At 40.5% G+C, this 23,129-nt stretch overlaps 1 protein-coding gene across 6 annotated transcripts in view; it reads left to right on the top strand.

Annotated features, from left to right (window-relative positions):
• The window catches only part of LOC119485187 (VPS10 domain-containing receptor SorCS1), a 209,047-nt gene that overhangs the window by 100,852 nt on the left and 85,066 nt on the right, over window positions 1-23,129 (top strand). For all 6 annotated transcript variants that reach the window (XR_005206218.1, XR_005206219.1, XM_037764550.1 and 3 more), the window contains exon 3: window positions 14,611-14,710. Coding sequence is in view for 4 of the 6 variants with exons in the window: in XM_037764550.1 (XP_037620478.1) it covers window positions 14,611-14,710 (100 nt within the window). In the remaining 2 variants the exon portion in view is untranslated. The remainder of the gene's footprint in view (window positions 1-14,610; window positions 14,711-23,129) is intronic.

A 23,129-nucleotide genomic window follows, 5' to 3' on the forward strand; every position in this document is an offset into this window, starting at 1 on the left:
CCCCGGATAACTTGTTAGCTAGTTCAGCCAACTCCCTACACATGCAGTCTTTGCTATATTACTGTAATCTATGGACATTAAAAATAACACAATACTGTCACTCCTCCACATTGACACCTCTTGCCGACATTGTGTAGTTTGACGTTAGCGTCAATTGGCTTAATGTTGCTGACACATTTTAGCTAGCCTTCAACTCGGTCACGTTAACCCTGTGTAATTTGGTATTTTAAGACACAAAACCAGCTGGAGTGTATGTTGAACATCAATATAAAGTTATTCTAAAATGCTGCTTCTGCTGAAATGCTGAAATTTGGTTTAATAAGTGATTAAGAGAAACTTTCGACAAGTGCTAAATGGCGCTGTGAAAATCATGGTCCGTCTGAAAGAGGTAGGAGGTGGACGACTACTTTCCAGAATACACCAGTATTGTAACTCTGAACACTTTCACCGACACTGGGGGGTATCTTACTCTAGCTGTTGTTGTAATAACCCTGAAACAGTTCATGTACTTTGACACTGCATATTTAACACCGGGGAATTTATTGCTTCCAGAATTAATGCTAAGTAGGGCTAGGCAGTATGACGATAGGCCTATATGTCTTCAAAACGGTATAAATATATCTATTGTTTATATTTTTCTATCGTTTCTATCGTGATATAGACTATAGGCCTATATTTATTTATTTTTGCTCTATAATTTCACTTAAAATGTTATGTTCATTTTGCACTCAAGTTTCTAAAATGAGAAAATACTCACTACTTTTGATTTGTCAAGTAGCCTATTTAATTTACACAGGAGTCTACAAAAATGGGCTTTGCCATGTGGCTATTTCATATAGACTTTATTTATTGAATCACCAGAAAAAATACTATATCGTGATATATATATCGTTAACGAGATATGAAAATGACCTATTTCGTGATACAGCATTTTAGCCACATAGCCCAGCCCTAATGCTAAGCTAGGTCACGCAGCCAAGTGTGATATCAATCTTTTCATCTCACCCGCGTTAGCAAATGACCAATTTAACATTGAGTGGTTTCTCCAGGGGAAAAGAAAAGGCTAACTGCTAGCTTGTAAGAGAGGATGTTTTTTTTGCTTCCCGTGTGTGTTATTCAGAGGGGATGGTACCTGGTCATGAGCAGGCTTTCAGGATCTAAAGCATCTTCCTAAGAGGATTACCAAAACATAAAAGCAGCAGGACAACGCAGTAAAATTGGGCTCGCTCGGCAGAACAAGCTACCCAAATTGACAGCGCATATAAACGAGGAACTGAGTCGTATAACAGCGAGTTGAGGAGAACAGGTGTGCCCGGTCGGATTATCACCTTTGTTAAATTGTGTGGAAAATGTGAAATAGCACATTATGTCATATTGTAAAATTGTGTCATTTTCTAGGTTTCGCATCTGTCCAAAGTACTTTTCCATTTTCCCACCTAAAATGTCATTAAATGTAGCGTTATATGACTGCACTTAACTCATAGAGACCCAAGTGAGGCTATCGCTCTGTTTCTGATGAAGGTACCACATTACCCTCGTAATGGTGCATCTGCTACTGATGTTTCATTCACATTATTATAATTCTGATGCCTTGATAAAGCGGAGCTTCCAGTGATGGATAGATGATTAAAGGTGCATGTGGATAAGCAGACAGATTGACAGATGAGTGAACCGATGATATACATTTAGAGACAGCGGAGAGGATAATGACAGTACAGAACATTAGCAGGCAATTTACAGCCATCAAGATAGACAGAGCTTGCAAAGCAACTGATAATTGCATTTAAGATAGCCAACTGGTCTGCCAGGAAATCCAGCACTCCTTGGAGGGAGTTTGAAGCTAAACTGTTGTGGCCCCAAATAGCAGCATGAGGTAACAGCTTGAAATGTTTATACCTAGAAATCACGTGGCGTGAAGTGAGAATGCACATGTCTGTCAACCTGTCTGTCATTGCTTTATGCCAAAGGACAAGCAAAATATGTCACATTGGTAAGCTTTGATTCAAATGTTTTTTTTTTCTCAGTTTTCACTCCATTTGTTTGCAGGTTTATAGCCACTTGTATTCTGCAGCGGCCTAACACTGAGACTTAAACTGGTCCTGTACGGGCGCTTTCACAACCCATAGTCTGTTTGGCTAGTCCGGAACAAAGTGAAATTGATACTTTTGGTTAATTTTCTATCAGTTTCACAGTGCACAAATTAAAGCGGACCAATTAAAAAAAATCTATTTGCTGAGGGGCGTGTACGAAGCAGCAGGGCTGAAGTTTTATCACATATCCCTTCTCCTCAAGTTGATCTCAAGTGACTTTGTAAACGTCTCTATTTTTGTGGACTTTATTTAGCATATTCTGTGTTTTTCTTTGGCCCAGATGTCAAGCAAACATCGGACTTCTGCAGAAGTCCTGAGCCCTGTACTACAAAGCAGGATTTGGGGTTAGTGAGGTAACTTTGGGGTTAACCCTTCAGGGTTTTCAGTCCTACGATGGTGGTTCACTTCTTACCGGGGTATATCACCATGGCAACTTATGCTGAACACCTAACCTGCTCCGGATCATGTTATGTTATGTTTTAGATAAGAGATCAACTCGTATAAAGGCACCGTCTACTGACCAATCAAAGCTTTGTGCGCTGATAATATTACACAAATACAAAGAAGTTGAAGTTATAATCCAGGCTAAAAGCAACACAGTTTAAACTGACAAATGCAGGAAGAACAGCTGGCTGTATGCTGTGGGTGCTTACTGCTTTGAATTATGTTCCTTACCTCCGCCAAGGCCAAAGGCCTTGGGCCAAGGTGGTTTTGTTTTCACCGGCGTTGGTTTGTCTGTTAGTAGGATTATATGTTGTTTTTTTTTACTTGCTCTCAAATCCGTTTCACACCGCCAGAGTTGGGGTGCAGCTGAAACAAGGCTGAAATAGTCACATTGTTGTCAAAGGGCTTAATTATGTGTAATCTATTCATATATCACATAATATCACGGCCCCATTTAGCCGACTATATCTGACTTTTGAGTGTTCTGTTAAATTAATAAATCTGTTAATTTAGATTAAGAAACCCTGGGTTGATTTACCGAGTTGATAACCAGCGCCGTAGGACCGCTTAGCGGGATCTAGTTTGTTAGGGTGGGTTAAGCCAGATAACCAGAAGATAGCCTGGGTATGCTGAACTCACTTCATATTACAGGCCTCAGGTCAGTCTTCTCCCACTCCTGTTAACCTGTCTTTACCTGTGTCCATCTCAACAAATGTCTGCACAGGCGGCCCATGATCCCCAGCGTTTTGGTTCACTTCCTGCAATCTGGTCGATTATGTCCTCACTGCAATCGAACCACACTAGTAATCCCTAGAACCAAGGCTATATTTTGGCTTTACTTCATCCATAACTTAGGCTAATGCAACACATTTGGAAATTACAAGACCCAACCCTGGCCAAAAACTTTACGCAACAAAACCCAAACCTGACAGGCCCCAACAAATTATTAGGTTGGGTAGCGGAATTCCAAAGTTATGTTCAAACTAAAAATAATTTTCCAAAATCGCACATTCAATATGTGCACTATCGTTCAACATACTTTTGTGTGAATAAACAGTAGTATGTATCTTTCCGGACACACTGAGCAGTAATTTACGACGTCACTTCCTGAGAGCCTCCTTTCCGTTTGGAGACATGTAACCATGGTAACCCGTGCCAATCTCATGTCACCAAAACGACAATTTTATGATAATCAATGTCTGAACTAATTAAAAAAATATATTAAGTGAAATCTTATACTTCCATCTAAATTGAAGCGCTGGGGCGCCCCGATAGCTCACCTGGTAGAGCGGGTGCCTCATGTACCGAGGCTGAGTCCTTACCGCAGAGACCCGTTACTGCATGTCATCCCCTCTCTCTGTCACTATCAAATAAAGGCAAACGGCAAAAAAAAATCCTTAAATTGAAGCGTTATTGATTTTGCTTTCTATCAAAGTCTGTTATGAACGTTGTCATCACTACCACATTGCATTGTGGGATATTTATACTGCCGTAGTGTCCAGCGTATGCCATGGATGTATTAAGAGAACTGGATACAGCGTTGGAGGCGGGGCCCCGTTCATTCCTATGAAAGTTGCTCAGTGGCGCATGAAGCCTAAATGGCTCGACTTCCGCCTGGAAATATACCCGGATCATGGGCACATGGAACATGCGCAGTAGGGTCCGCTCGGTCACATGACTCGGTCACGCGGTTGTCGCGGCTTGCGCTCCAGCCTCGGTCTGGGTTTCATTCACATGAACGGAGGAAGGGAATAGCTCAGCTATTAGTGTGTTTTACAACTTTTAAAACCTAATGATTTAAATAAGGGCTGTTAGAGTGTTTATACTGTGGAGTTTATTTACCTCGAAAAAAATTACCCGCTGAGTTACAGACGTCTCTTTCCCAATGTAAGTCTATGGGGAAAAGTATTTTTGGGCCATCACGTGATGGACACGGAAGTTGCAGTACTGCCGTTTGGCCACTACGAAAGTTGGGATCAACGACCGGCGCTCTTCCCGGGGGCTTGGCGTATGCATAGTGTAATATTTCAATGGAAATAGTATGCAACATGCGTCGTATTTGTTTCATATTAAAGGTCCCATATTATAAAAAAAAAAAAAAATTATTATAAAGCAGGCTTAAGTCCTATATAAATACTGTGTAAGTATGGAAACATTCAATCCACAGGGAAATACACACAGTATTCAGAAACTCTGCATTTGAAACAAGCTGTCAGGATTTCTGTCCATTTGTGATGTCACAAATATACAATATTTAGACCCTTTACACAATCTGAAATGTAAACATTCTAACTGTGTCCCAGTTTATTCCTGGTTGCAGTTTATGTGAATGTCATCAGCTGACAGGAAGTACACATGGACTCAAATTGTTGTCTAGCAACGCAATTCTGTTGCAATTCCATCAAAATGCGCTAAAAAGGAGCATTTCAGACAGAGGGTGAATACAGGCATATTCAGGCCGACAGTACGAGGAAAATAAAGTTTTTTTTGAACATTACAGCATGTAAACATGTTCTAGTAGAAACACAAAATACAAGTATGAATCTGAAAATGAGCATGATATTGGACCTTTAAGGTTTTGGACATACTAAAAAATCTCACATACTTGGTGTACGAAAGTATGGAATTTCAGATGCAATCATAGATCTGAATTTGCTAGCTTGATGTGATGGGATCACACCATGCCAAATTGGGCCAGTGGCGTAAAGTCAGGGGGATAATGGTCCCTTCCCCATTTCACACCCCCCCCTACTTCCAACCATCTTGCTCGGACCAAACCCACCTTCAAACTGCCTTCAGAATTGATCTCAACTACACATCTGTAAAGTTTTTGCCCGGTTGTGATGCTATAGTGGTGACAAATCTGTCCACAGACAGACAGATATACAGTATAAACACCTGGAAAAGTACTCAAAACCTCTTCTGTGGTAGTTCCCGCTACAGTAGGTGTCTCCAGAGCCACATTTTGGCATGACAAGGTGAAAACAATACCAGCGTCACTGGTAATAACTGGAGTTCCCGGTGAGCTCTGAAATCTATTGTAGTTGTTTCATAAAACACACATCCTGACATGTTGGGACGGTCTTCTCTATTGCAATCTTCAACCTTACTTCTTCAAACTACACTCTCATCTAGTGTAGCTTTTAAGAGCGAAGGTTTGCCACCAGACCTGCCTGAAGGGCAGGATCTGGATTGCGGATGCAGAGAGAGGGAGGGGGTGAGGGGTACGGTTTAGACTGCTACTCAGAAGATACACTGTGTGAGCTTACTGAGGGTTTCGTAAATCCGTCCTGTCTCAAGCAGTGCTGTTGGTGTTTTCTGCACATCAATGCAGCGAGTGACCTCATGTTAACTGTCCCGCGATGCAAGCAGCTCTCATCCTCCAAACCACAACTAATCAAACCCCCAGAGAAAATGTAACAGTTCTGTAGCAGCTGCCTGTTAATGTATAGTAGAATCTGGAATTGAAACTACCTAATAAGTCAGTTAATAAGTGACCATAGACATGATTCTAATCTATCTCAGAGAAAAGGGGATTGTGTGTGAGAGTGTTTCAAGATGTAACAGGGAATAGCTCAATTGTCCTCCTATACCATGTCCAGAATCCAGTTTCCTCAGTGAGCCATACTGATGTCCCTTATTGTGTCCTGGTACAATGTTTCATTAACTTCCCCCCTTGTTTAATCCAACATGTGGACAGTCTGAAGCATTGGCTCACCTACTGTGAAGCCCACATCCTCACGACGGATGAAATCACAGCAGTGTGGTCAGAGCAGCATTTCACACCCACACACATAACCACTGAATAGCCATTCAAAAGCCACTATAGCCGGGCGGACAAGATTCACTCAGAATCATCGTCCTTGAGAAACTGTCATTTTCCATTTAATGTGACTTCCATCATCCTGGGGGGGTTTCATCTGCTGGGGTTGGGCTGTTTTATTGGTTCATGTTGAAAGTTGCTGTGACATTAGAAATAAGTCATTGGCCCCTAAATCAAGTGATTCGGGGGCCTCTGAGGAGCCGATCAATAGCCTGATGATGTCATTGTCCCGTGGTCCCGGGTGTTGATGGTTTCTGATGAATTATACTGGACTCAGAACAGAGTTCGCCTGGTGGCAATGTGTTTGCTCACTATAGTTCCAGCCCGTCATAAATAGAACACCAGGTTATGGTCTTTGGCAAAACTGCATGTGCAGTTCTTTTCGGAATCCTACATAAAATTATGTAAAATACGTGTTCATTTCATTTGAATGTGATATGATACAGCACATAACTGAAATATACTTGGGCAAAATCTCAAAGGGCGAGTAAAAATTGCCAGTATGCCGTGAATATCTTTGTATTTTCATGGCTGTTTGTAAACTTCAAGCGTGAAGTTCTCAGTAAACTCCCTCAGAACCCTTCAAACAAGGACTTTAGTCTGGATTTAACAGCAGCACGGAGAGAAGGTGGAGAAAAAAAAAACATCAGTCGATGTGAGTGATTGCTTCATTTGAAGTCACACGAGGCATTCTGCAACGTCTTTGCTGCATTTTCTAAGATTTGCATGCTTTGGGGCTTTTTCTCCATCTTCATGTGAAATTAGAATAACTCATTGAGCTGATTTAGCCTCAGACCGCTCGCGACAAATTAGACCTGACAGCTCAGATAAGTCGTTCAAACTGTCGGAGAGCGTCTGAAATGCTCAATTTCAACCGAACACATGCATTAGCACTTTGACCAACATTTGAATATTTCAGCACTCATTCAAAGCTGGTCTTTGTTTAACTGTTTAAAGCTCACTCTTTTTTATGTAAATGAGGTTTAAAAAATGACAAGGTGCCTGCTTACCAGTCATGTTAAACAAGACCCCGTATGCCCCTGTGTTAAAAAATAAGACCGTAAAAGTGCTTTCTTGGATTCCCTTATCGTAGATACAACTAGATACAAATGGAAATGCCCCTATGTTGTGTGCCCTCTTGGGTGCCCTTAAACGGAGAGAACATGTTAAACTGCCCTCTAGGGTGCCCTTCCAGTATAGAAAACAAGATGAAATGCCCTCTTGGGTGCCCTTAAATGGAGAAAACGTGTTAAACTGCCCTCTAGGGTGCCCCTCCAGTTGAGAAAACGTGATAAACTGCCCTTTGGGGTGCCCTTCCAGTTGAGAAAATGTGATAAAGTGCGCTCGAGGGTGGCCTTAAATGGAGAAAACCTGATGAACTGCCCTCTTGGGTGCCTTTCCAGTAGAGAAAACAGGATAAAGTGCCCTCTAGGGTGCTTTTCCAGTAGAGGAAATGTGATGAAGTGCCCTCTAGGGTGCCCTTCCACTAGAGAAAGCCTGGTGAAGTGCCCTTTCGAGTGCCATTAAATGGAGAAAACATGATAAACTGCCCTCTAGGGTGCTTTTCAAGTAGAGAAAACGTGATGAAGTGCCCTCTAGGGTGCCATTAAATGGAGAAAACATGTTAAATTGCCCTCTTGGGTGCCCTTCCAGTAGAGAAAACGTGATAAGGTGCCCTCTATGGGAGCCTTTACAGTAGAGAAAACAGGATAAAGTGCCCTTTAGAGTGGCCTTAATTGGAGAAAACATGATAAACTGCCCTCTAGGGTGCCCTTCCACTAGAGAAAGCCTGGTGAAGTGCCCTCTAGGGTGCCATTAAATGGAGAAAACGTGATAAACTGCCCTCTAGGGTGCTTTTCCAGTAGAGAACATGTGATAAACTGCCCTCTAGGGTGCCTTTCCACTCAAGAAAGCCTGATAAAGTGCCCTTTAGGGTGGCCTTAAATGGAGAAAACATGATAAACTGCCCTCTTAGGTGCCCTTCCATTAGAGAAAACCTGATAAAGTGCCCCCTATGGGTGCCTTTCCAGTAGAGAAAACGGGATAAAGTGCCCTTTAGGGTGGCCTTAAATGGAGAAAACATGATAAACTGCCCTCTTAGGTGCCCTTCCAGTAGAGAAAACCTGATAAAGTGGCCTCTATGGGTGCCTTTCCAGTAGAGAAAACGGGATAAAGTGCCCTTTAGGGTGGCCTTAAATGGAGAAAACATGATAAACTGCCCTCTTAGGTGCCCTTCCAGTAGAGAAAACAAGATGAAATGCCCTCTATGGTGGCCTTAAAATTGAAAAGATGCGATGCAGTGCCATAAAGGCTGCCCTAGATACCAGAAAACTTTCTGCACGCTAGTGCCCCACTGCATGCAGCTGCCACTGAGCCAGAACGTGGCATGAAGTGAACCCCTAAATATAGAATTATGGCCTATAATTATGTGATGTTAACATACAGTCGATGGAAGCTGAAAAGTGTTAAAAAGTACTCCTGTGTTGGGAAAGAAGAGGCATGTGGAGAAGAGATAAAAAGAAATGTGACACAGTAGTATACATTTAATCATAATCCTGTCATAGAGTTTAGGTCCTTTTTTTTTCTTCAAGACTAATTATGGATCATTTACCCACACAAGACTGAAATTCATTTGGGTTTTTGTATTTAATTAGATGCTTGAGCTGACTCTTCTCAAGAAATAATTTCATAGTGCTTCAAAACAAAGGTACACAGTTTCCTGTTACCTAAATTTAGAAACACATCTTCTGCGTCAGATTAAACACAAGAAACATTTGTACTGCATAAAACTACACCCACATACATAAAACAAAAAAAAAATCTGGTATTTTTCTAACCACTTAATGCAGATTAATGAGTGATTGTTAGCAGTATCTGTCATCCACAGCTGCTTTTAATCTTTATGAAAGACTCAAGAGCTCATTAGAGCCACTATCTGACTGCAGCACGACAGACATGTGTACTAAATTATATCTGAAGCCTCTAATTTGAAGACTTCAATTTACACACAAGGCTCCATAATTATATGATCAGCACCAGGCTGCTGCACAATAATCACACAAAGCTCTGTGTGTGCATCGAACTGGTCAGTTTAACTGTGTTCTGTCAGGTTACACAATGTAAACCATCGAGTGTTGGGAACCGTGACATCCTGTGAACACAATGGACACATTTCATAATAAAAAATTTCAAAAAAGTGTAGAAATATTTTCAGGCTACACAATGGTTGATTATGATTGGATAAAGGTTCAACATGTTAGACGCCATAGGACAGTAATACCTGGCTTAGAGGACACCACTTTATTACCATAGCACCTGAAAATCAGGGGACAAAAAGTCTCATCCCATCTATTCCGGCGCCAGTGATGTATCACTGTCTTTCTCTTTGGCATATGTATTTTCAGGTAATTTTACGTAAAATTCATAAATGATTATGTTAATCTATGAATATTTTATTTCAGTTTGATTATCTTATACCTGAACATTACCTTACCTTTTACGTGATTGTTGAACATTCAAACAATGGGCATTACTATCCTTCACTTTCATAGGAAGAATTTCCACCAGATTTCTGAACCTGACTGAAGGGATTTTCTCCCATTCAGCCACAAGAGCAATAGTGTTGGATGGGGCTGAGGTCAGACCAGTCAAGTTCTTCTCGACCAAACTGCAAAAAAACATTTCTTCTGGCTTTGTTATTAGAGGCAGGGCCGTAGTACTCGAGTCCGGTCTCGGTCTCGAGTATACTTTTTTGAAGTCCTGCACTTGGTCTCGGCTATTGAGAACTGGTTAAAGTGGCAGAAGCAGTATATTTTTGGCATCATTGGGCAAAAATTCCATAATAACCATTCAGCATATTGTAATTCCAGTGTTCTGAGAGAAAACTAGACTTCTGCACCTCCTCATGGCTCTGTTTTTAGGCTTTAAAAAATCGATCACAGGTGATTTTATTGAGAGAGCGTTCCTATTGGCTGCGCTCCGGTCATGTGACCAGAACTTGGCGTTCCTTCACCAGATTTCACAAGGGCGGCGGCGGCGGCATCACAAACTATCTCATTTTACAGCTAAACCGTACACAAGATGATTCTGATAACATTAGAGAGAAATAGGCATTAACGTAACATAATATTGATTAATATTTGATCAGCGCTGCCTAGTTTGACCGTTTGGTCGGAGTTCGCGAGTGATTGACAGCCGGACCTCGTAGACGGCAGATGGATAGCAGACCTCAGATCAGCTCTTACTGCTTGTTTTCCTCTGGTCTGTGAAATCTTGCAGATGCCGTTAGGAGCACCGGAGGACACAGAGGCACATGACTTTTTCAGGTTACCTGTTTCATGTACTACTGTCAGGATATAGCGACCGTTTTATAAAAATAACTTTTTTTAATCATATTTGCTCCAATCTCGCCTACTTCAGCTCTAAGTTGTTCCTGGCTGCTGATTTGGGATCAGTTGTACAGAACGTTGATTGATTCCTACAGTGTGTAGATAAAGAAACAATCCTCTTTCCCACTACAGGCCACCACGAGTATTACACATATAGCCTGTATCCCAGGAAGAAAGGGGAAAACACTATGGATTTAACACTAAGTTTAAATTTCATCAATTGATGGTTGTTTGTTTTAGGAGATGGTGCAGCACACCTACTTCCTTGTCCATGCTATTTGCATAAATAATAATCTCAATAAAAAATTCAAAATTAAAGTTTAATGAAAATGTCGGGGGTAAATATTGGGGGGTTGTCCCAGGGTAGAAATGTCAGCAATGTTAGCAAATGTCAGATGAAATTCAAGGTTTATGAATGTAACATTGGACTGTAATGGTCACTAAACCTAAATTCTTTGCATTGATTAGTTTGATGTTAGGAGATAGATCGGTAGTGTTTATAGATTGTCCATCCTAACTCATTAATCATATTACCATTGGATAGACACTATTGCCGATTATGGTCTTGAACAGGACTCGATTTGCTCTGGTCTTGACTGCCTCAGGACTTGGCCTTGATCTGGACTCGACTGGACCTGGTCTTGGACTTGACTTGCACTCAATTAAGTTGGACTTGACTACGGCCCTGATTACAAGGGTGCATTGTCTTGTTGAAATAGAAAAGGGCCATCCCCAAACTGTTGGGAGCAGATCTAAAATGATAATAATCTATCTATAATCTAAAAGGAATATACAGAGGTAAATATTGTACACATTCAGAAACGTGCTTAAATATTCTCGAAAAAGTTAATTTGGTTTAATTAAACCATAATTCAGCCAAAACTGTGGCTTTATTGTTTCCATATCTGTTTTATTAATTAAGATACATTTTAATTTAAAACTGCAACGCTCCACATATTTCTCTCTTTTTTTTCTCCACATTTTCATGTTCCACTTGTTGCCTTCTAGTTCAACTAGTTCCTTTGAGATTTCTCCAGTGTGGTTAAAGATGTCATACTGTGGATCCCTACAGTGTGCTCTGTTGTATTTACAGTGGTGTTTGGGAAAAAAAGGGATGGGGAAACTTGGCACAGATGCAAAACCAGAAAAAAATCATAATTTTACAATTGACATAATGCGCTATTTCACATTTTCCACACAGGTGATAATCTGACTGGGACACACCTGTTCTCCTCAATTTGCTGTTATACTTCTGAATTCTTCGTTTGTATGCGTTGTCGATTTGGGTATGTTTGCTCTGCTGAGCAAGCTCAATTTGCAGTAGAGGTGTAGCTAGGGGGGACCGCACAATCCCACTCCGAAAAACTGCATTTAGCCAGGCCGTCTTTTCCTTCAGAGCATCACATCAATGGGATTCAGTACCAGAATCAGAGAGTCCTCATCATATTATTTATTTAAGTGTGACCTTAAGAATTGGCTTATTGAGAACCAACAATGTCAACACACAAACGGACTGAAAAACAGCTTCAATCCATGAGAAGCTTAATGTCATTTATATTTATTTTAGACAGAAAAAAGGTTAAGTACCGTGTGGTAATTTGTAAATAATAGCAATAATCCACAATTAAAACCCCGTACTTTATTCATTCATGGAGCCGTGCAAGTCACTGCATTTCCTACAACACGGTCCTGTAAATATTTCAGAATAAAAGTCTTGTGTTAACAAATGAACGTATTCTGTCCACAGACATAACCCTTGAATGAAAGCAGGAAGTGTTAAAGTGATAAATCTTTACTTTTGTTCATGTCCGTGACATATTCTACAGATGCAGACATTGAAAGTGTAGTAATGTTGCTAGTATGATGTCAATATACTGTCAAAAGATCATTTTCACTGTCTGTTGTTGCTGTGAACCGCGTGCGGCTCACGGTGAAAATAGGCGAGACTTCGAATCTCTAGAAGAGACGCAGCTGACTACAAGCAAATTGAGCAATAAGAAAATTATGACAACTTGTGGTTGCTGGTGAACAGCCAATCAAATTGTAGCGGGGCAACAGGCAATCAGCCCCACTTGGCATCAATCAGATATGTGCCATCGATTTTCATTACCAAATGATTTGGGCATGCATGTTGTTGTTTTCCCACACTCGGGGCACTTGACATTGCAGCCTCTTGAGTCAATTGCAGTTAAAACACCATTTTACCTAAATTGAAGAATATAATAATGATAAATAACTGAGTAAATTTAATGTCATCCATTAATCCAGAATTGTATTAATTCCTAGGTTACTCAGTCAGTATCATTAAAACCAGAGTTGTCAAGTCCGCTTATTATAAGCAACTTTGGGCTTGTTTTCCTGAACAGTGGCTTACAAATATTGGTAGTCGCGGTTTGCGTTTTTTAGCTTGATTCTAAAGTGTAGTAGTTTATTTGGGCTCCTGTCCCTCTCCTCTATATCGGTCTAGTTTGTCCTGTTGCAGGATCCGTACAGAACCCCGATTCCTCCACCCCTCCCCTACCCCCCCACACACACACACAGATAACTGATGGTCACTCACCGGCACCCCCGCTGCCACTCAGAGTGTTGGTGGTGTTGTGAGAAATCTTCGCGGTTGATGGAGTATAGCTAACAATGCCAGGTACTAAGTGAGTGAAAAATGGCAAAAAGTACAACAAAGACTGGGAAGAAGAGAGTTAATTCAAAGATTGGATTCGTCCTCAGGTGGGGAACGATTCGAAGGCAGTTTGCCGTTTTTGTGAGAGTTTTTGCTGAAGAAATGCAGCACCGTTCTCCTCAGTCAGGCTTACCAACACTGGATTCACGGTCTTTGCAAAAATGCAAAAATTAAACGAAATGCACAATTTAATTTGAATGTTTAAAAAAAAGCTAAAAGCTAAAAATTAAATACAAAAATGAAATAAAATGTTCAACGTCTTAAAATTTAGTCAACATAAAAAATTTAAGGTCACAAGCTAAAAAATGGAAGCAAAAATTACATGAAACGTTCAACTTCTTTAAGTTTATAATAAGAAAAATGTAAAGTTACAAGCTAAAACTGAAATACAAAACTGAAATGAAATTTAATTAAATAAAATACAATTTTAAGTTAACAAAAGTAATGTTAAATTACAAACCAAACATGGATGCAAAAATGCAATGCAGTGCAAAAAATGAAATGAAATGCATGCAATCCAAAATAAATTCACACATATTGTGGTAGGGAGGTAAGGTCGCTTGTTTTGCTTTTTTTTCCGAGGGGAGAGTTTCTTCTTTTGGGCTTGTTTCTATAGACTTGGTAGCTTGTTTCTCTCGTGAGATCTGGCAACACTGATTAAAACCATCCTTTTTTTTTCTGCTGCCAGCAGATGGGCAAAGCCCCACTTGCCCCAAACGTCCTGTCATCTCTATGTGTTTAAGCTATTTACATTTCTGCATGCATGGCATAAAAACTCCCCGTACAGTGTGTTTATTGTACCTGGCAGGTAAAAAAAAATGTAATTCTGATGCTGTTTATTTTGTTCGATGGTGTTTGAGAGCTTTATTTCTGAGCATGTTCAAATTCCACTAATATTATTTAAATTTCAGTATCATTTGTGTGATTGCATTGTTACGGACATCTGGAGGAAACAACTGTGTGCGTTGTTTATGTGGATTATAAATACAGCAGCCGAGGTCGCCACACAGTGACCGTAATGATGTGGCCCCTGTTCTCCCGCCGGGATTCTTGTTGCTGCATTGAGCACAAAAGGGACTTAATTACGTCAGTGCTCTTTCCCCTCTCACGCTGAATCCTCGAGGGGGACTTTTAATTGCAACAAGTAATTCATCAAGTGTTCATCAGACCTTTCTGATTAAATTTCAGGTCAACTGACTACGGAGCAACGTACCAGAAGCTGAATGACAAAGTAGGAGCGAAGACAATACTCAGTTATCTGTACGTGAGTCCCAACAACAAGAGAAAGGTAATGTTCTTCTATTGTTTCCTTTGAATTTGATAATTGTCTTGTTTGTGTGCATTGCTCTTGTTTCCTCTTCACTGTTGGTCTGATATGTATGGAGGACCACAAGAGACGTAATAAAGCATTTAATGGATTAATAACTAATTAATAAACTTGTTTACAAATGTATTTATTAAACTATGAATAAATTGACTAAATTACAAAATAATTCATTATTTGACATTTTAATGGGCAATAAAAAGAAGAATTATAAAAATAACATACAAATGAAAAAATGTATCCATCAATAAATATTCAAATTAAAAAGGGATTTACAAAAACAACATAAAACAGTCAATTAAACATTTAAAAATTTAAAAATACATTAAAAATGTCATAAATAAATAATGGAATTTAAAGAAAAAAATGAAAATGCAGTTTAAAAAGATAAATGATTAACTGGATTCACAAATTAAATTAAGAATACAGGTTTTTAATCAGGCATTTAAAAGGGCAACTTATTTTCCCATTTGCATTGGCATTAATTCATTTATTTTTAAATGATGTACTTATTGACTGTTCAATGGTGTTTTGTAAATCCCTTTTTAATTTTAAACTATTTATTGACAGATTAATATTTTATTTGCAATTTCTTTTTATAATTATTTTTATTGCCCATTAAAATGTCAAATAACAAATTAGTTTGTAATTTAGTGCATTTAGTCGCAGTTTAATAAATACATTTGTAAACAAATGCCTATTTTTATTGCAATTAGTTATTAATCAATTGAGTGCTTTATTACTATTTATTTGCCTCTTGTGGTCCTCCTTAGATATGCGGTGTACTAAGTCAAATAGAGGCATGACTCATCGTTTGATGACTGTCTTTCCCTCTGCCACTCTCTGCAATGCCAGTAAGATACATGGAACAGTATTTCATTTATAAACATGTGGAATCCACCTAGACAGTAAGCTGGGAGCAAATACTCTCTAAAATGAATAGATCAACTATAGTTTCTATTCTTCTCTCTGTCTTTCCTGGACTTAATCAATTATAAGCCAGACTTGAAACAGACAAAGGGTGGGTTCATATTTGAAGCCATTCCTTCAGGCGGTGCCCCTGCATTTTGCTGGGTTTGGGTCAATTGATGGTTGGAACCATCTGTCTCTGTTCACTCCACAGTTTCACCTCTCTCCCCTTACACGACTCTAATCAGGAAGGGGTCATTTTCTCTGAGTTAATTATTGTCTAATAATGAAGATGAAAAGCAGCCCCACCTCGGTTTTCAGAATCCCGGCCACCCACCTGATCCAGTTAGGCGGTCTGTCAGTGATTGGGACATCCCCGAGGTCAGTTAAAGGTGTCGAGCCAGCCGATGAGACATATACGCTACACGGGGAGGCTGGAATGTTCTTCTGTTGTTATCAGGGGAGGATTACAACGCAGTCACACTCAATATAGATAGATAGATGTATACTTTATTTATCCCGTGGGAAATTAGGCATCCAGCAGCTTATACGATACATTCGAAACACTGATACACACAAGGACAAAGAATAGATGTATGCATAAGAATAAAAACACAGCAGTGAAGTGATGGTCTAGCCACCAGAACTACAGAGAGCTGCCTCTGTAATAGAATATGTGCTAATGGAGGTGATGCGAATGTAAGGTGATTAAAAAGTAATTAAAAAAAGTGCAAGGATAATATAAAATACAAATTGAAGATAAACATATGAACAAATACAAATGCAGATTGTGCATAAGGCTAACATAGCCAGTGATGATGCATTTTGCAATCTAAGAGAAAATACATTCAGTATCAAATCGTTTGTGCTTTAACAGCCATATAATATGTAGAGAGATTAGTGTGTGTCACCTGAATTTTTTAAATGATTCCCTGCCCATTTCCTCTCCTATTAACATTTTGATTCAGTTATGTTTGAATATTTACGCTTTCAACTAGAGGTCCTCGGGTCTAGTCTAGTAATGGGCCATCCATCCATCCATCCATCCATCCATCCATTTTCCAACACTTATCTGGGGCAGGTCGCTGGCAGCAGGCTAAGCAAGTTAATCCAGACATCTCTCTCTCCTGCAAGTATTAGGGCCACATTGAGGAAAAAAAATAAATCTGAGATTTCGAGAATAAAGTCATAATATTATGAGAATAAAGTCAAAGGTTTACGAGAAAACATTCGTAGTATTATAAGAATAAAGTCATAAGTTTAAGAGAAAAATGTCGTAGTATTATGAGAATAAAGTCATAATATTATAAAGTAGTAATTTTACGTGTTATTTTCTTTTTTATGGTAAAGTTATGACTTTATTCTCGAAATTTTCCGACTTTTTTTCTCGCAATATAACGACTTTATTCTGAAAATCTCAGATTCTTTTCCCTCAATGTGGCCCCAATACTCCGTCGTACATTTCCACTTTGGCCCTCACTGTATTAGACTTATATACTATATACTTAGACTATAAACTGTGTTACCTTCATCACAATGATCAAGTGTTTTGTGGCTCCAGACAGTTTATTTATTTATTTATGTTTTTGCCTAAAAAGGGTCTTTTGATAGTAAAGGTTGCTGACCCCTGTCCTGGGGGATCAGAGGTGTTTTCATGCCAGATGATATAATCCCTCCAGCATGTTCAAGGTCCATCCCGGGGTCTCCTACACTTGGACTTCCCTTTAAAGAGAGGCACCCAGGAGGCGTTCTTATCATATTCAGCAGTGGATCTACTCCGAGGTCTCACCAGAGGTCTGAGCTCCCTACCTACCTACCCCTACCTCTGGGGACTGCCCATAGTTCAGATGGCCGATTACCGCAAACCCATTTGTCCGACGGCCCGTTGTCCCGAAAACAAACAGCCACCGTTCCTAAGGCCCATTGCTCTGAAAACACACACTCTCCCTGGAACAAAGGTAAACCGTAAAGAAGACTCCTTCCCAATGCTGAAGTGAACCTGGATGGATGAATGTAATGATCAAAAGCCAGTTAGTGTTTTAATAATTTCTCAGCTGGTATGGAGTTGGATGAGGTTATGGAGGCGAGGTCCAGTAGCACATTATCAAATGATGAGTGTCAGCTAATCTTTCTGCACTCCGGTCCATTTGGATCAATTTACTTAGGTTTCATTACAACCCTGGTCCATTAGGTTTTTTGTGGTTTTTTTTCCAATAGTCTTTTGTCATTTGTCCATTTTTGGTTCATATAAGACGCTCGTGGGTCCAAACATCCTCGCCCGACCCCAAAGGACCTCTTTTTACCCTCGTCTGAACTTGTTGCATCCATCTTGGTTTTTGCAGCAGCTGGAGAGAGCATTATGAGAGAGGAGTTGATGACAGTTTTTATTTCAGATATTTTTTTTTAACTCCCTTGTAGCTTTTCCATTGTGCATTATTTGGCACATAACTCCGGTTCACTGTGATTTGTTTACAGTTTTGATTGTCCATCCATTAGCTATACCCGCTTATTCTTTAGAGGGTTTCCGGGCTGGAGCTAATCCCAGCAAACAGCTCTTTAGTTTAATTGATTATTTTCACTAAGTATGGGGCCTCTTTAGCATGCCAATAAACAGCACCCACTGAAGAGTGAGAGACTGAGGTAGGAATGTCCTTCTTCAATTGCCATTACTTGTAGATTGGATTAACAGTGCATGCATGTTCTGCTGCGGGACCTTGGCACAAAAACCCAATGAAGAGGTTCTGAAGCTTTTCTAATGAGGCAGCACTGCAGAGACTATGAAAGGACAACAGCTTTTGAGTGCAGGAAACCAACTAGCTCAACAACACCAGGCCTCAGTTTTAAACACACAGAGCAGCGAGCAGATGAAGACCTGCAAACAACTTGACAAGTTGTTAATATCTTTTAACACACTACAGGGGCACAGAGGAACACTTAGACACACAAGTACACAAACAAAGCGACAAACACACATGCACACCATTAGGCTCTCAGATATAGCCTACACACATACAAACACACACACACACGCACACACAGTGTCTGCCTTTGTCTGTCTACTATCCTCACATCTATCTCATATCAACCTCAGTTACATTCACACACAGGCAAGCATTCCAATTATCTTTGTCTCACGCACGTTCACACACCCTTTGTGGGTCTTATTTCTCTCTTACATGCATAGTGTCCCCATGTTGCCAAAGCATGACATTTGTAAAAATACAAACTAAAAGTCTACAGTATAGCTACACCAGCGACCCCATGAGTCTGTTATAATTATCCTACATGCAAGTAGAAATAATTGGTTGATGGATGAAAAAGAGAGACACAATTTGCTGTTCTCGGGTTCTTACCACAAGTCTGATAAAAAAAAAAAAAAAACAGTTCAAAAGTCCAAAGTGTTTATCCTCTGAACAGTGTCCATTTTAGGACATCTCAGTCTTAGCTCTTCAGGCTCAGCTCTACAATGTTGGATCGCAGGCTGTTCTCGTACACCGTTCGTAGCTATACCTACAAAAAGTGAATGCAATGTAATTTGTATACATCCCACACAATCAATTGGTATGCAATCAACATAACTGTGAACAAGGAATATCTAAAAGTACAAACAAAGATGCAGGAGAGAAACTAAACCACAGAGATTCGGTTATTAGAAGCTACAAAAGTACTGAGAGCTGAGACTTTTAAAAACATCTTCATCTCCGGTCTTCTACAGTTGAGTCTCGCAATACACGCTTGTTTGAGGGGGAAAAGGGGGGGTCTTAACGGGTCGCCTGCAGTCGGCGAGATATCACCACAATCCACTTGGAGAGTGCACTTTGGCCCCAACGATGCGGCACGCTAAAACTGGTAATGGAAACGTAAATCCGCGCAGCATGGTTTGAGTCAGCGCAGCCAAAAGTGCCAATTGGAAACGCCCCATCAGAGATGTTGTCATCAACTAAAGTGCTGGACGAGAACATTTTGGTGCTGTGTGAAAATCAGGAGATCACCAAAGACGGGCATTTATCTTGTGTGGACGATGAATGTGTGCAGCAAACCTAATAGCAATCCATCCAACAGTTGTTGTTGACACGGTGGTGTGGGCCTCCCTATGGCAGCATGCACACAGGCGTTTATGTTCAGCCCGTTGTTCGTTGCAATATTCTCCAAAACGCCAGGAGGCGTACAAAGACAATACTCTGTGGATAAGCAAGAAGTCAACGAGGGATTACCGGAAAATAAAGTAGGCTGCGTGGCAACAGTAGTAAACACTAAACACCCACGTATGTACCGCCAAACTTTACATTTGTGTACTGAAATTATTACTGTTGCTTACCTCCACGTCTAAACTACTTTCTGTCTCTCGGTGCTTCCCTTCGGGTCACCACCCTTTCCATGAGAGCTTTTTTTTTAGCTTTTACAAAACTCTCTCTCATATTGTGTTGCCTATTTCTTTCCAAGTATTTAATGTCATGTGACTGTCCCTGCGGTCTTTCAATTCGACCGTTGTTGAGATGTCTGTACAGGCCAACCTGCGTGGCTGGTCTTCCATCGAAGGCATCCATGTTGAAATGAACAGCGCAGCACGTGCAGTCGGCGCGTAGTTACAAAAATTCAGAGGTGAGCGACGATGACGTAATTTTCTGGCGCGCTCAGCTCGGCTACGGCGACCATAAACCAGACTTGTGACAGACAGACAGATTAATTGAGATTGCCATCCTAGTGTGGCTAAAAATCAAACACAAGTAAACATAATTCAGAGAAACATGGATGGAGGAACTTTCTCACTCTCAAACACACACAGACACAAACTCTGTTCTTCCCACCCATATGCAGTTAATTCCGAGCACACAGCTTGCATGTTTGCGAGGGAGGGTAGCCGAGACTGCAGGTTCGTCACTCTCGCTGTCACCCCCGGCCGGCATGGCGCCATGTGACTGCTGCTAGTGGCAGACAAAAGCCCCTCTCTTCACCCAGTAGTGGAAGTAAATCAGGCCTCTGTGGCTGCGGGGGGATAGAGGGAGTTAAGCACTGGAGGACGGAGGAGGGAGGAAGAGAGAGAAACTGCACGGGGATCGAAAGAGAGATACGAGAGGGGTGGAAAGAGACAGCAAATAACTGACAGAGAGCAAGTGAGCGTGGTAGAGTGGAGAGGGGGAGGAAAAGTGTGACAAAGCAGAAAAAAAAGTAGAGTAGATGGCCCAGGGGTCAGCGATGGAGAAAACAGTCTGACAACACAGCAATTACATCAATTTTCATATTGTGGCTTCACGCTGAGCCCGTACATGAGAGAACGCATCTCGAGCACACATTAGGGGAAATGATTTTGGGTTTTAGCCTGAGATTTTGTGTGAGAGCACATTATTACAGTAAATGGCTAGGGATGGTGAGTGCTGGTTGAAAAAACAACTGACAGGCTCATACAAATGGGTAATGCCTCTAATGGTTTGAAAACAAAGAGGAATTTTCCAGAGCAAGCATATGAGTGACAGATGGATTCAGTCTCTGCTACTTTACACTCAGTCTGCGAGTTCTCTTTAAGGAATACACAACTGCTTTTTCTCAAGAACGTATGGACTAAAACACAACGGCTGCATGTGCTCCGGTGTTTTCCCAGCAAAGGCCTCGATTGTATTCGTGTCTGCTTCTCGTCTGTGTGAGTGTGTGTTTGCATGCACGGCGTTCAGAAACAATTACGGCCTTGTGCGGCGGCGGCTGCGACAGGCAGGTGGGTGGAATATGAATTCACCTCAGATGAGGCCTCTCCCACTGTCGAGCTTCAAAGACTCTTGTTTATTGTCTCACTTTTGGATACAAGCTCCGACTTAAAAGTGAACTTTAATATTTCATGTCCTCGAACTGTCCTCAAAATGGCAATGACAAAAAAAAAAGTCTAGTAGAGAGACAATCAGAAGAAAGGAGCGCTCAAAGACGTACAGTATGATGCAAACACTCGGAGGAATTTCACACACAAATACTCATATGTATTATATCATATTATATTGATGCCTTTCTCTGCGGTAGCGGTGAGCATCGCCGCACAGGAAGTGCTTGGCTTGATTTACTGTACCCGATGACCAACGCATCTCTCCTCTCAGTTCGCGCTTTTTTAATTGAATTTGATAGGTTTACAATATTTCCCTTTGCTTTGGCATTTTCTGTTAGGGGCGTCCATAGTCAAATCTGATTGGTCAAGTCAGTTACCTATTGTCAACTCATTGATATCATATTCTAAATTGTGACATTGGCTCCCATTTTTTCCACAGCACACAAAAGAGCTGAAACACCCGATTAAACAATTTGTTTAGAGTGCTACAGTCCTAAAACCCAGAAATTAGTTAGCATTTTCGGACTTCCGGTTCCCTCGTCTGGAAGTCTATGGGTTTTTAGATAGATGCCTGAAATAAGGTCTGTGGTTAATACTAGCTGAAGAGATGTCAACGTTTTCGATTCGTCCTCCTTTACAGCCTCGTTGTGTATACTCGCACTCATGCGACCATGGTGTAGTTCGTTTATAGCCTAACGTTAGATTTTTACTTCTGCCGATGGTATTCGCACTTCAAAAATCATAAAATTCTTGTTCATTTGTGGAGATTATTTTACGGAACAAAACGTAATAAAAGTATCATGAACATTTGTTTGCCACAGAGCTGAGATTCTGCAATATACCAAAACCCATAACCATATGTCTTATTATCATTCTAATTTATTTTGTAGTAGGACATGTTCTCCGGGCCCGGCGCCATGAGGGGACAGCCCTGTTTGTTGTGTGTAGGTGTGGCGCTGTGTCCGAAGGACTGAAACTGAAGGAGATCAATGGACAGACTGCCTGCTTGCTTTTCATGGTTGTAAATATAACTTTCAGCCCTAATTCCCATAATTCGCTTTTGATCGTGATTAGTGCAAACTGCGGTGACAATTACATTGTGTTTCCTGTGGCTCCTTCACCGTAAAAGTCACCCAGTTTTCAACCACATTTTGCCAGTTGAACACTTTTAATGTGAAGCAGCAGCAGCATGTTCTGTGGGCATTTGCAGTAACTTCATATTCTGATACAGCATGGGAATGGTGGACTATTACACTGAGAGGTAATTACTGAATATAAGTATATTAAAGGGATATTGCAGAAAAAAATGCAGGCCATAAAAAGTATTAAAAAACGGATTTGATTTAATTAAAATCCTGGTTTGTTACATACTCTAATTTATAGACCTTTTACACAAAAGACATGTGGACTTGTAACAGTAGGAGCAGGTGTAAATAATAATGTTAATGATGGCTGAGTATAGTTATTGGGCTGTTTCAGTTTCAGTGTCCTGATGTTGTGCATGCTGGCTCACTGTCTCGGCTTATGGGACACTTCAGTAGAACAAACCAACCATTAATGTTATTGGTAACACGTGTTTAATGCCTGCTATGAAACCATCTTGGAATATTAATTGAGCCAATTTGTAGGAAACAAATTATGTCAAATTCAGAATTTAAAGGCAAA

This window comes from Sebastes umbrosus, chromosome 3 (genome assembly GCF_015220745.1).
Source record: "Sebastes umbrosus isolate fSebUmb1 chromosome 3, fSebUmb1.pri, whole genome shotgun sequence".
Taxonomy (NCBI): domain Eukaryota; kingdom Metazoa; phylum Chordata; class Actinopteri; order Perciformes; family Sebastidae; genus Sebastes; species Sebastes umbrosus.